Here is a 13,641-nt window from a genome sequence, read left to right on the forward strand (position 1 = left end):
ACATATATATATATATATAGCAGCATTAGATTACTAAGAACTCATACCGACCCATCTTCGGGTGGTTGACTTTTCATTTGATTTTATTTGATTTTTCATATTTACACCAAAAATTATTATTATTATTATTATTAACTAATAAATATAACAGCTGAAGTTGTATTTGGCACGTTCTTTGAATACTGATACTCGTACATACCAATCTTGCAAAATTCAATTTCCTCTCGTCGTAATCGGCGGCTGGCTTTGCTATGGCGGAGATAACCTTCTCCTCCCCCAGCGCCGTCGACCTCGCCACTCGACAACCGGTGAAAATCATTCACCTGCAGCACCCTTCCAGCTCTCCCAAAGCCACCTTGTCCTCTTTGGCAAATAATCATGGTGCTTTCTCCACATGGAAGGCCAAGGTGAAGCGGATGACTTTGATGGATTGGATTCAGCTCTTCCTGCCTTGCTCCCGTTGGATTAGCACCTACAAATGGCGTGAATATCTGCACCCAGACCTCATGGCTGGCATCACTGTCGGCATCATGCTTGTTCCTCAGGTATCCTCCCCCACCCTAGTGATTGGTGGAATGGATTCTTTTTCGTTCCCACATGTGTCAATATGAGGGTGGATGCTAAGCTCACCAATCCGATTAATCGATGTTGCGTAGATTTTTTGTTTGTGAATTAGATTCAATATTTTATTTTGTTTGGCTCGTAATAACATTTGAACTCTGCTTTTTTGACGTGTCAAACCAGTCCATGTCCTATGCAAAGCTAGCAGGGCTGCGACCCATTTATGGACTTTGTAAGTCTTATCCATTCTTCTCTTTTTTCATTGTAATTATGTTTTTTTTCCTGGCTGGTTGTTTCCAATTTGGTTATGGGTATTCAAGATCGTTAATTCAATGTTATATGAGCTGTTTTTTAAAAAATAAATAAATAAAACTTGTTAATGCGATCATACTTGTTCTACTCAATTATTGATTCAGCAGCCTGATTAATACCGTTTTCTTGTTTTTCTTTGTAATTCAGATTCTGGTTTTATGCCTATATTCGTATATACCATTTTCGGGTCATCTCGCCAGCTTGCCATCGGGCCTGTTGCCTTGACTTCCCTCTTGGTCTCAAATGTTTTGGGAAAGATAGTGGACTCATCGGAACAGTTGTACACGGATCTTGCTATACTGCTGGCACTTATGGTTGGTGTTTTGGAATGTATTATGGGGCTTTTAAGGTGCTGTTTTAGAAGCCTTGCATTTTCTTTTAGATCTTTGAAGCTACATCATTCTGTATAAACCTGTGGATCATGCATTTGAATGCTTGCCTATGTCCTGTGGCTTAATGTACTAGAATCAAAACAGCTTTGCACAACATTTTTGCTTCCCTTGTGCATTGGGGAAATACCAACTGGGTGATATCGCAGATATAGGTTTTCAACGTCTAATTGAATGAATCGTATCTCTATATGATTATGGAACTTTGGAATAATTGATAACCTAACATCATGTGGCCCTTTTCATTTTTACAAATACTAATAAAATCTTGTTACAAACTGCTTGTAGAAGAAAAGAACTTATTTTCTTCCTTTAAGGTTGAAAACAGTTTCATGCAACATACGTTCTTATATTTATGTTTTCTCAACTAGGCTTGGATGGATAATTCGGTTCATCAGCCATTCTGTGATTTCTGGTTTTACTACCGCTTCAGCCATTGTTATTGCCCTGTCTCAGGCAAAATATTTCCTGGGCTACAATGTAGAACGAAGCAGCAAAATAATTCCGTTGGTTAAGAGCATAATTTATGGTGCAGATAAGGTACATCTTTTGTCAAGAGCTATAAAACTGTTGAAAAGTACTCTATTCTGTCAGTTTATCCTTTGTGAAACTGTGATGGGTTCTCCAATAAAATTTTATGTTGCTTTCTGTCTGAAAGATAAATTCATTTCTCTTCTATATCACAATTTATGCAGGTCTTTTAATAAATCCAGTGATGAATAATATATAATAGAATAAGATCTTCAGCTTCATCACTGTGCACTCACATCCTTTCATTAAATATTTTCCCAAATGAAACAATCATTATAAAGAATTTCAATTATTATTTGCTCTATATTTGAAACAGCTAGCTCTGAGTAATTCCCATTAGATCTGGCTGATGTAGTACAATAAAACAGTGGTCCCTTACTCAGATGATTGCCACGGGCAAGGATTTCTAGTATTATTAGGCCCCATTTTTTTGATTTGCTCTTTGGCCAGATAGTTGGGAAGCTAGCAACTTTATAATAAGTCTATTCCACTAGTTGTTATTTACTGGAAGTTAAGAAGGTACCCCCTGATAATTCATTTATGTAATATGTGGGTAGTTTCTCAAGCATTTATCTTAAAAACCTAATGTCAATGTGCGGAAAGGTAAAACTAGGCTCTTAGTTTCATAAAAGTTCTGTACAATTGAAAGAGGGCCAAAGTAGATGTTGTGAGCCCTTCCTATTTCGTTGGAGGGAATATTAGAATCCTTGTATCAAACCTCCAATGCTCTCAGATTAACAATTCAACTTACCGGGCAAATGAAAAAATAATCTATTTTGAGTTGCCTTTAAACTTAAGTGGGAATAATACCTTTTGGCCTTTGCATGATTCTAAACATCTACTCGAGAAACAGTTGACCCTGTTCTTTTGTTAATGTTTGGCTGCAAATTCAAAATTATGAAATTATTGTAGTTGATTCTGAAACATCGTGTAGTTGGTGATGCGATATTATTTTTTTTCAAGTTTCAGTTTATTGATATGTCTTGCATTGATTTCTGTCACACTTTCTTTCATAAAGTAATTCCTCTGTTTTTATTCTTACCGGCTTTTCATTTTCTTCCTTTTTTGTTCTCTCTAGTTCTTGTGGCCACCTTTCGTCATGGGCTCTATTATATTAGCCATCATTCTAAACATGAAGCACTTGGTATGACTTCAGTTTGCCTTTGATTAAGTGTGACATTTAGGTTTTGTTCCTTATGAATTTTCTCTACGTGGTCTTTGTTTACAGGGAAAAACCAGGAAAAATTTGCAGTTTTTACGGGCAGCTGGTCCCCTCACAGCTGTTGTGCTGGGTACCGCCTTTGTGAAAGTATACCATCCATCTTCAATTTCATTGGTGAGAACTTCATGAATTGGTGAATAGTCAAGATGTAAACTGGGAAAATTAATCAATATTTGTCTTCAACTACCATGCCTAAGATTTTGAATTGTGTAATACTTTTGTCTGCTGTTGTAGGTTGGTGAAATACCTCAAGGTCTGCCAAAGTTCTCTGTCCCAAAAGAATTTGGACATATAAAATCTCTGATTCCAACAACAATTCTCATCACTGGCGTGGCTATTTTGGTAAGGGGAAAATTATCCTTGGGTGGGTGTTTATGTATCTCCTTCTCCGAAACTTTATTACCTGTTTTGTTAATGCACAATCTTCTAGGGGTAAGGAATTATTTATGTTATTTTTTATTTGTAGGAATCTGTAGGGATTGCCAAGGCATTAGCAGCAAAGAATGGATATGAGTTGGATTCTAATCAAGAGGTCTCTTTTGGTAGACCTTGATTTATTTCTTTTTCCTTTTTCTGAAAATGTTGGATCTTATTGTTTTGATTTTTTCCGGAAATATTTTTTTCATTCCCCAAAATAAAAAACAAATATTTTGTTTTTTTTCTCTTAACCCCCCAAAAAAAAAGGCTTCACTGCCTTGTACATGCCCATGCCCCAATGTAGTCATTACTTATAACTAAACTTTTCATTCTCTCTTAAAATTCTCCATCATTATTCCCTCAAAAAAATTCTCCATTATTATATTATGACTTAAATTTTACTGTTTAAAAGTTTATTATGTTTTTATCCTACCATTTTGACATGATAAATTATCTACAATACCAATATATTCATAAATGCATGGGTTCCAATGTTACAATGTTAGTGTGAGTGTATGCACTTGTTCAGACAGACATGTTTTACATATCAACTGCTTGTTTGAACTTAGAACATTCAATTTGGTTCATTAGCAATCGCAAAAATACAATTTTGATCTAGGGGAGAGAGTTGAATTCAACTTACAATTTGTTTCTGGCAGTTATTTGGTCTTGGTGTTGCAAATATTGTTGGTTCATTCTTTTCTGCATATCCTACCACAGGTGAGTTTCCCATTCTTGAACCAAATATTGTATTTGACCTATTTGGTAATTTGTTGAGTGACAGCAGATGCATGCGCTGTGTTGCAAATAATGTCAAGTTCTGAGTTTTCTTTCTCCATACAGGCTCATTTTCAAGGTCAGCTGTGAATCATGAAAGTGGAGCAAAAACAGGCTTGTCTGGGCTACTAATGGGAATCATCATGGGCTGTGCACTTCAGTTTTTGACACCAATATTTGAATCTATACCCCAGGTTAATATCTAATCATTGTCTTTATTTACTGTTGATATTATCATTTAGGAAATTGTGTAATTAACTGTGAAAAACTGGTTTAGGTACTTATATTTCAGCAAAACAATTTTTTTCACTAGCACATAATTTAGTGCTCTGAACTGTCCTAGGCACTTCATTCTTTGAGGTAAATGGGTAACACTTAATGTATTCGAAGATTGTCCAGAACAAGGCCTCACTAATAAGCAGATTCTGGATGTCTGAGAAAACAGGGCAGCTATAGCTTAGCTATTTTTAATAATCGATGTTAGCTTATTTTGTTTTCTTGAGACTAATAAGTTTGTCCTCTGCTCTGTTTCCTTTTGCAGTGTGCTCTGGCTGCAATTGTGATTTCTGCTGTTCTTGGACTGGTGAGTTTTACTGTTTCTGGCTAGCATACGAACTTAAATAAGATTTTATACAGCTGAAACTATTCAGTCTACTTCTATATGGTTGAGGACATAATATTGACCAATATACTTTTTTTAGGCAAATAATTAAAATGTTTAATCTCTAAGATGAGAATTATATAATTTTGAAAAATCAGTTTGGCATCCAGGACATTCCCCCAGACTCCAAGTTTTGAGATTTTGTGAATGCACTTACCAATCATACAAATTATAGAACAACAGACTTGTGTAATTTTTATATTTGTTTTCTTTCATGAATAAACATGTGCCTGAATTATGGTTTTTGGCGTGGATTCGTATGCGTTAATCTTGATTAGCAAATACACTACTTAAAAAGTAGCATCTGACTATCTACATTTTTTCATGGGAAATTTCACGCAATTAATCTGACTAGAGGATCTTTGCAATATGTCCATACATTCACTCAATCTTAGAAAATAAAGAACTTTAGAAATAAAATTGTCATAATTAAAATTGTGTTCACACATGAATTTCATGAATTTGAACATCATTACCTATATCCGTACCATTTCAATATCTATTTTGGTCTCAAGCCAATTCAGATTTCTGATGCCACCCTTTATGAAATGATGTCTTAGCCATTGCTTCCTCACAAGTTGCTATCTGTTGATCAAAACCTGTTTCTCTTCTTCAAGTAAATAAACGTTTTTTTTATGTAATTTCTCAATCTTTCTGGAGTGTATATTCATGTGTATGGAATTTGACATCGATATTCACATAAGATCATATGCATCTTGTTTCCATACCAGAAGTCAATGATTCGTTTTATTTTATTAGGATTTGAGATCTTGTAGTGTTTTATATGTTAACGCTTAATGCCGTGCAAGGCGGCATGGTGGTGAAGTGTGTGTTGCTTATATCGTTCAGCTGCTAAATTGCCCATACAATGTCGCACTTCATGTTTTCAGGTGGATTACAGTGAGGCTATCTTCTTGTGGCGTGTAGATAAGAGAGACTTCCTTCTCTGGACCATTACTTGCATTGTGACCTTGTTCCTTGGGATAGAGATTGGTGTGCTTGCCGGTGTAAGCATAATGATCTTATTTCAGCATCTTATTTGAAATAATTTGATTGTGGAGAAAATTGAATTCTTGTGCTTTTACCATCACGTGGAAGCTGCTTTAACATCAATGACATATTATAATTGAGGCTTGGAACTTCTCAAATATCAGTAGCTAGTCAGTATCCGTTGTGTCTATATTTTATTTCCTACATCTTATTATTTTTTACTGAAGCTGTATTTCCTTCTATCGTCGTATACAGTTAAACTATATGATAGAAAATATAATTGTGTTCCCTTTACTTTCATTATGCCACTCTCGTATCTATTTTGCTTTTGATTCTGGATTAAGCACATCTTATTAATTGCCATTCTTCCCCTCCCCGACTGATGCTCAGGTTGGTGTTTCACTTGCTTTTGTCATCCATGAATCAGCTAATCCACATATTGGTAAGTCTTGTCTTCATTGTTATACATTGTCTCATAGCTCGAAGTAAAACTAACAGAAGAAATCACCTCTATTTTGGAGTATTAATTGCTTTCTCTATACTTTTGAAACCTCATGTAAATCAGCAATAATTTACTGTTTGTTATTTATTAGTCTTCTATCCTTTCTCCTGAGACTTTGGTATAGTTCTGGTTTCTGTAACAAACTTCGGGATTGCAATTTTATGTGGTTGAGGCCACAATGAGAATTATGAAATTGAGATGATTTCTGCAGCTATATTGGGCCGTCTACCTGGCACCACTGTCTATAGGAACACCCAACAGTACCCAGAAGCATATACTTACAACGGAATAGTGATTGTTCGGATAGATGCACCTATCTATTTCGCAAATATAAGTTACATCAAGGACAGGTGAGAATAAATGTTCTATGAAGTTGCATTGCATAATTTTTTCCTACTAATGCGACTTCACCTTTATTTAGTTATTTTATAAATCTCAAGCCATTAAGTTTTCTGTCACCAGGCTGCGAGAGTATGAAATTGAAGGTGATGGATCTACAAAACGTGGACCTGAAGTTACAAGAGTTCATTTTGTAATCCTTGAGATGGCACGTAAGTTTGTTTTGGCGGTACTTTAAGCTCATGGTCCCTTCAATCTCTTGATAATCAATTCATTTGTAGAATTGGATTTTGCCATATGAAAATGGCTCATAGGTCTCTGCATTAAGCTTAACAATCACCAGGAATTTGATGAGGAAAAATTCTGAGAACATTTTAGACCTCCAAATCGAGTCTCTCACTCGTGTATTTGAACATTGTTCTTTTTGTTTCAGCCATCACTTACGTAGACTCTAGTGCTGTTCAGGCTTTAAAAGACTTGCATCAAGAATATAAGTCAAGGGACATTCAGGTACATCCGAAGAACTCATTGTCTTCTTTGATAAGATTAATTCAGATAATAACAGCTCGATTCAAATTCAGATTGCCATTTCCAATCCAAATCGAGAAGTTCTGTTGACGCTGACAAAAGCTGGAGTGGTCGACCTGATAGGGAAAGAATGGTATTTTGTTAGAGTACACGACGCAGTCCAAGTTTGTCTTCAACATGTGCAGAGCTTAAATGATTCATCACCATCCCCTAGGACGCCAATGTCAATGCTGGAGGACAAACCGAGCCTTTTCCAAAGATTTTTGAAATATAAACCTCAAGAATCATCCCCTTCTCAACTGGAATCAGGTAACAGGCAAAGTCTCATCTCTAAAGATGAAAGCAATCATTTGGAGCCACTTTTAACAAAGAAGTCATGATGAAATAATAATGTATAGCTGCCTACATTTTATATGCTTGTAATGTTGAGGCATCTCCATTTCTATTTTTATAATTATAATTATATAATCATATTTATGGTTGGAATAATTTGTTGATTGTAAATTATATGTTTGATCCAATTTATGTAAGTGTTGTATAAGGCGTTTTTCAATTTGATTTGTGCTTTCTCAAAGCAACGCTTGTAAAAGCTCCACTGATAAGACATGCATTGAAGGCATGCCATGATCTAGGTGAATATTTGTTTGTAATAAAGATATTTGGATTGTAAAAAATATTTTTGGGTTGTGCATAAAGTTCATGAAAGGCCTGTGTAAAATTTATACACCATCCATAATTTTTCAAGTGCATTTCATGTGAAAACACCTATATGAACATATCTGTGATTGCCAACCTATTTGCTTTTGAAGTGAACAAAATCTTCTCCATATTTATATTAGTTTTTTTTTTATTTTTAAAAGGAAAAAATTTTATGTGTATAGAAAATATGGTATAGCAAAATTAACTTATAATTTCTTCTTAGCTTGCGTTATTTAATGTAGAAAACAATTAATAAAATTTACGATCTCATTAGTTTTGCTGGTAAACTGTTAGCTTGATGTTTCACATGTTCACCTTTATTTCGATGGTTTATATAATTGCTTGACTCTGCATTGATATTATTTACTCAATTGTTATCAACATAATTCAAAAGTAGTTTATTTTGAATTATTACTCGAAAAATATAACTAAATTCTTGCTATAACTACTGAGCTTTAAACTGAAATTAAATTGCATCAACATTTGTAACTTTTATAACTAAAATCAATTCATGATCACTATAATTGTTTAATTCTTAATTACATTAAATTTTATATATAGTATTGATGTTAGGATCGTGTTAGAGTTTAGAAGGGTGAATAAACTCTTTTGAAATTTTCTTTAAAAGCTTGAGCAACAATAGCTTGTTCTTGAGATGTTCAAAAAAAATTAATCGAGCACCGAGAAATTAAATCGAGTTTGATTTCAAACCAAGAGGAAGAAAATCAAAATAATCCTTGTAAAAACTGATTAAACATTTTGTAAAACATTTAAATGATATACAAGTTGAATGTGTAAAAACGATTTGGTTGAAACATTTTATCAATACTTTGTATGCAATATTTTGGTATTTGAAAGACGCGAAAACTGTTTCAACTATGCTTACCAAAAACAGTAGCAAAAGTAATTAAATACAATAAATAGATAGATACAAATTTATTTATAGACGTTCGGAGACTAACAACTCACACGTCACCCCTTATTCCCATTTGCATGATTCACTAGAAGACTATTATTTATACAACAATTTGTACAAATCCATTTCGATTTAGGAGTTATCCCTTGTCTAATCGAAACTCCTAGTACACTTTCAATTGTGGATTGCAACCTCACAATCCGCATAATGTTTAACATATTTTTATGTCAAGATTCAAACACAATTTTTAAGTCTTCGTGTGATCACTAAGCTACACTTTGAAGATCAACTATCTTGTATACGTTAGTGATTGTGTGCATAGAAATTAATACATTACGCTGTATATACTCTCAAATGTATTCTCACACACAAGGGAAAAAGTTTCTACTAAGCTAATATATCTATTTAGACTCTCCTTCTTGGGCTTACTCTCATTTTAGCTAATTTTTTCATGTAAGGTGCTCATACTTTGAATCTCCTTCAAAAACTTATAATTGATCTTTAAGATGTCGTATACATAGCCTCCAAGAGTGATATATACATTAGACACAAGAATATGACCGCTGGAAAATGTTATGTACCATTTATGATAGTGCAACAGTCATATTTAACTTTCTGCCAGGTTGCTGGTACGGTGCGATTCTAGGAGCAAAACGGTTGAATGCATCTAAACAGTTGGATGAGCAAAATGGTTTAATGCATGTGGTCAGGACTGATGATTATAACTGTTGATTCTTTGATTTTTTTGGGCAAGGTGATAAACATGAAAGTTGTATCTCTATCTTATCTTTCCACAGAATGAAGAATCACTTAATATTTAGTTCGTATGACAGAGATATGCTCGAAAAACTAGCATTGCTCATGCACAGCTGGAAGTTGTATCCGTGTTGCAGACGAATAAATTCATCATGATTTATCAGCTTCTTAATCTTTGATTCAGACTTCGACCTTTGAATATGTTTGTATCTTTGTATTATTTTTTCAATGCATGCTGAATCATTCCATTGCGATAATCGAGCTGAGAGATATGACCAAAATACCATAGCTGGTCTATCAGGTAGTCTGGATCGAGGATGTTTGGTCGGTCGGATCTTGCGACCGCCATTTCGACTCGATAACCTCCGAATTCACTCGACCGACCTTGCCAGATTTTTAGTTTGATTTCGTTTAAGTTTCAGCTCGTCAAATCTCTCGACTTGACTTCTTGTAACTATGCACTTGAATAAATATGTATGAAACACAACAACAAGTTTTACTATTATCAAAATCAAGATTGTTAGTGTTTCTGCAACCCAACAATCACATCTTTTTTATGATAACAAAACTTTGATTAAAAAAAAACATGTCTAACATATTTATCTCCCTTTTTGTGAGAGTCAAAAAGGTTATTTTTTATATAAAAAAAATTAATCACAAAGTTTTTATCCCGTTCAAGATTTATATGCAGTCTCCCTCTTAAAACTATAATGAGCTCTTTTCCTGGATTTTTAAATATTAGAAATTGATAAAAGCTGAGAGATGGCTAACAAATGTAAATGTTTTCAAAATATGATATTTCAAAAAATATGCAATGTGGAATTAATAACAAAAAAATATCCAACACGTGAATACATGAATCCAACATCTAGTTCCACATATTGAGATATTTTTATGATACATGAATTCAACAAGAATATGCAATTCAAACTCATAAATTTCAGCCAATACAAAATCAAGACATGTTTTCAATTCCAATATTCATACACGTTAAATGTGTTCATTATTAGTCATTAAGCAAAATCAACAAATGTAAGAGAATTGCTAACCAAACTAGCATAAAATGAAATATCTAATTGACATTTTACTCAAGTATCATAAAATAAATAAATCTTGAAGCGATGGTATTGAGTTTTCTCGATGATATGTGACTGCGATTTGAACATAATTATATTTTCCTTGATGAGTGCAACATCCTTGAATTTCTTGAAAAAAACAATAAGATTGCTACAAGACGCCAGAAATATCAACTATGCATAAATATGTTAGAAAAATATGAAAATTCGAATTTTTAAAGACCAAATTCAGTTTCAAATTCTCTTTGAAGAACAATCATCTCTAATACCACTTGTTAGGATCGAGTTAAAGTTTAGAGGGGGTGAATAAACTATTTTAAAATTTTCTTTAAAAGCTTGAGCTACAACAGTTCATTCTTGAAATGTTTAAAAAATTACCAGAGCACCGAGAAATTAAATAGAGTTTTGTTTTCAAACCAAGTGGAAGAAACTCAAAATAATTCCTCTAAAAACCGACTAACATTTTGTAAGAAATTTAAAATGTATGCAAGTTGAATGTGTAAAAAACAGTTTGGTTGAAGTATTTTTTCAAGAACTCTGTATGCAATATTTTCGTTTTTTAAATACACATAAAATGTTTTACCTATGCCTACAAAAAACAGTAGCAAAATTAAGTAAATGCAGTAAATAAATAAACATGAATTTGTTTATGAATTATGGAGATTAACCACTCCTACATCACAATTTCTTTCCCTTGGAAGGATTCACTAGAACATTTTGATTATATAATCATTTGTACAAACTCATTTCAATTTAGGACTTATCTCTTACCTAATCGAAACTCCTAGCACACTCTCGATTGTAGGCCGCAACCTCACAATCTACATAATGTTTAATGTCTTTTATGTCAAAACTATAAACACAATTTTTAATATTTTTGTGTTACGACTATTACTCAACTAAACTTTGAAGATCGTCTATATTTTATATGTTAGTGATTGTGTGAACATAAATTAATACATTACAGTGTATATACTATCAAATGTATCCTCACACACAAGGGAAAAACTCTCACTAAGATAATATATTTATTTAGACTCCATTTCTTGGGTTTGCTATCATTTTAGCTAATTTCTTTACGTAAGCATCTCATGCATTTAATCCTTTTCAAAAGCTTGTAATTGACCTTCAAGATTTCATATACATAGCCTCCAAGAGTGATATATATGTTAGATACAAGAATATGACCATTGGAAAATGTTCTTTAGCAAGAGTGATGCTAAGAAAGCGAAGAACTTCTTGTGGCAGATGGACTTATAATTCGAGGGTCTCAACTTGATGGATGATATGACTAAGGTACCCACTGCCGGTCTCTATCTTTCCGACACTGCTATGCTATGGTGGCGTAGAAAGCATGTCGACATGGAAATGGGTCTATTCCGGATCAATACATGGAATGAGTTCAAGAAAGAACTTAATCATCACTACTATCCGAAAAATGTTATCTACAAGAGTGAAAGAAACTTAGGGACTTGAGGCAGAGAGACACTATACCGGAGTACGTGAACAAGTTCACCACCCTAATGCTTCAAGTTCTTAAGATGTCTGATGCATATTTGCCTTTTTACTTCGTGAATGATCTTCACACTTGGGCAAAGAAAGAGGTGAAACCTAAGAAGCAGAGACGGTGGATGAGGCCATCGCCATCGCATAATCACTCACATAGTATCAAAGGGAGAGATACGGTAAGGGCAAGGAAAAAGTTGATTAATCATCCCATAGCGTTGAAGAAGAGATGGAACACAAGAAGGCTCATTGCGTGGCTAAGGTTGACAAGGATAGTCACTTAGTCGGAATGAGTAGGAGGAACAAAGTACAGCTTTTGTGCCCAATGGGGATGCTACGTGTGCAAAAAGCCACATCGAGCCAAGGATTTTCCCAAGCTTGGATCGTTGTTCGCCGTACAAGAGGTGCACAAAGCTATGGAAGAATCGGACCAAGGGGTTGGTCGTGTGGGTTAGATCCAACTTCAAAATTCCCTCAATGGCAAGGAGACCCCAACGATACAAAAAAAAAGAGCTTATGTTCATTGAGACTTGAATCAATGGGAAGACAACTTATGCCATGGACATTGGTGCCATACATGACTTCATCACCGAAGAGTAGGCCTAGAAGCTTGGTCAATGTGTGGAGCTAAGAGAAGGCTGGTTGAAGACTTGTAATTCTTTAGCATGTCATTTTCAAGGAATAGAACTTTTCGTGGATGCTCGGAAGGACCAAGCGTATTTCTCGGTTTCATTTTTAGATGACTACAAGGAGGTGATCGTTTTAGTGGTCTAAACAGATATACAACGTTGAAAAGATTAAATTTTAAACATATATATATGTACATATATATTATAATATAATACATATATAATATTAAAAAAATTAAAATTCTAAGTCTGTGGAATTGAATCTAATGTTTATTTGAATTCAATTCATCGACTGCAACTTCCACATATTGAGAAAGAGAGAGAAAATGAGAAAATAATATTTTTCGATTTTTTTTTTCGACTTTGCGATTTATCAGTTTATTCAATTGATAAATCGACTTCAATTCTAATGTCATTGACACGAGGTCTTCGATTTGAGGTATACATTTTATATATTTGGCTATATTTGAAATTCGTCGATTTCTGAAATAAATCCGATAAATTGTGTAGGACCGAGTGCTTACCGCTTTACCAAAAGCTATAGCTGGTGGCAATGGTGCAACTCCAATCTTTTAAACCGCATAACAACTCAAGCACCATGATTCGATCGCTCTACCAAACAAAGACAATTATTGCACCCAACAATCTCATTCTCAATAATTGCACTTCTTGCAATCATTGGGAATCGAACTCATGACCTTGGCTCTGATACCAATTGTAGGACCGAGTGCTTATCGCTTTACCAAAAGCTATAGCTGGTGGTAATGGTGCAACGCAAATCTTTTAAACCGCACAACAGCTCAAGCACCATGGTTCAATCACTCTACCAA

General features: G+C 34.2%; 1 protein-coding gene across 1 annotated transcript; it reads left to right on the top strand.

Annotated features, from left to right (window-relative positions):
• Positions 1 to 172: 172 nt before the first annotated feature.
• Positions 173 to 7,951, top strand: LOC142523681 (sulfate transporter 4.1, chloroplastic-like). Its single transcript, XM_075627406.1, has 17 exons — positions 173 to 545; positions 745 to 793; positions 1,021 to 1,222; positions 1,634 to 1,802; positions 2,872 to 2,937; positions 3,022 to 3,129; positions 3,250 to 3,357; positions 3,482 to 3,547; positions 4,092 to 4,152; positions 4,276 to 4,403; positions 4,751 to 4,792; positions 5,761 to 5,877; positions 6,251 to 6,302; positions 6,574 to 6,712; positions 6,825 to 6,913; positions 7,135 to 7,211; positions 7,283 to 7,951. The coding sequence occupies exons 1-17, from the start codon at positions 252 to 254 to the stop codon at positions 7,607 to 7,609; spliced, it is 2,094 nt and encodes a 697-aa protein (XP_075483521.1). The 5' UTR covers positions 173 to 251; the 3' UTR covers positions 7,610 to 7,951.
• Positions 7,952 to 13,641: the final 5,690 nt, after the last annotated feature.

Source organism: Primulina tabacum, chromosome 14, assembly GCF_025594145.1.
Source record: "Primulina tabacum isolate GXHZ01 chromosome 14, ASM2559414v2, whole genome shotgun sequence".
Classification (NCBI taxonomy): domain Eukaryota; kingdom Viridiplantae; phylum Streptophyta; class Magnoliopsida; order Lamiales; family Gesneriaceae; genus Primulina; species Primulina tabacum.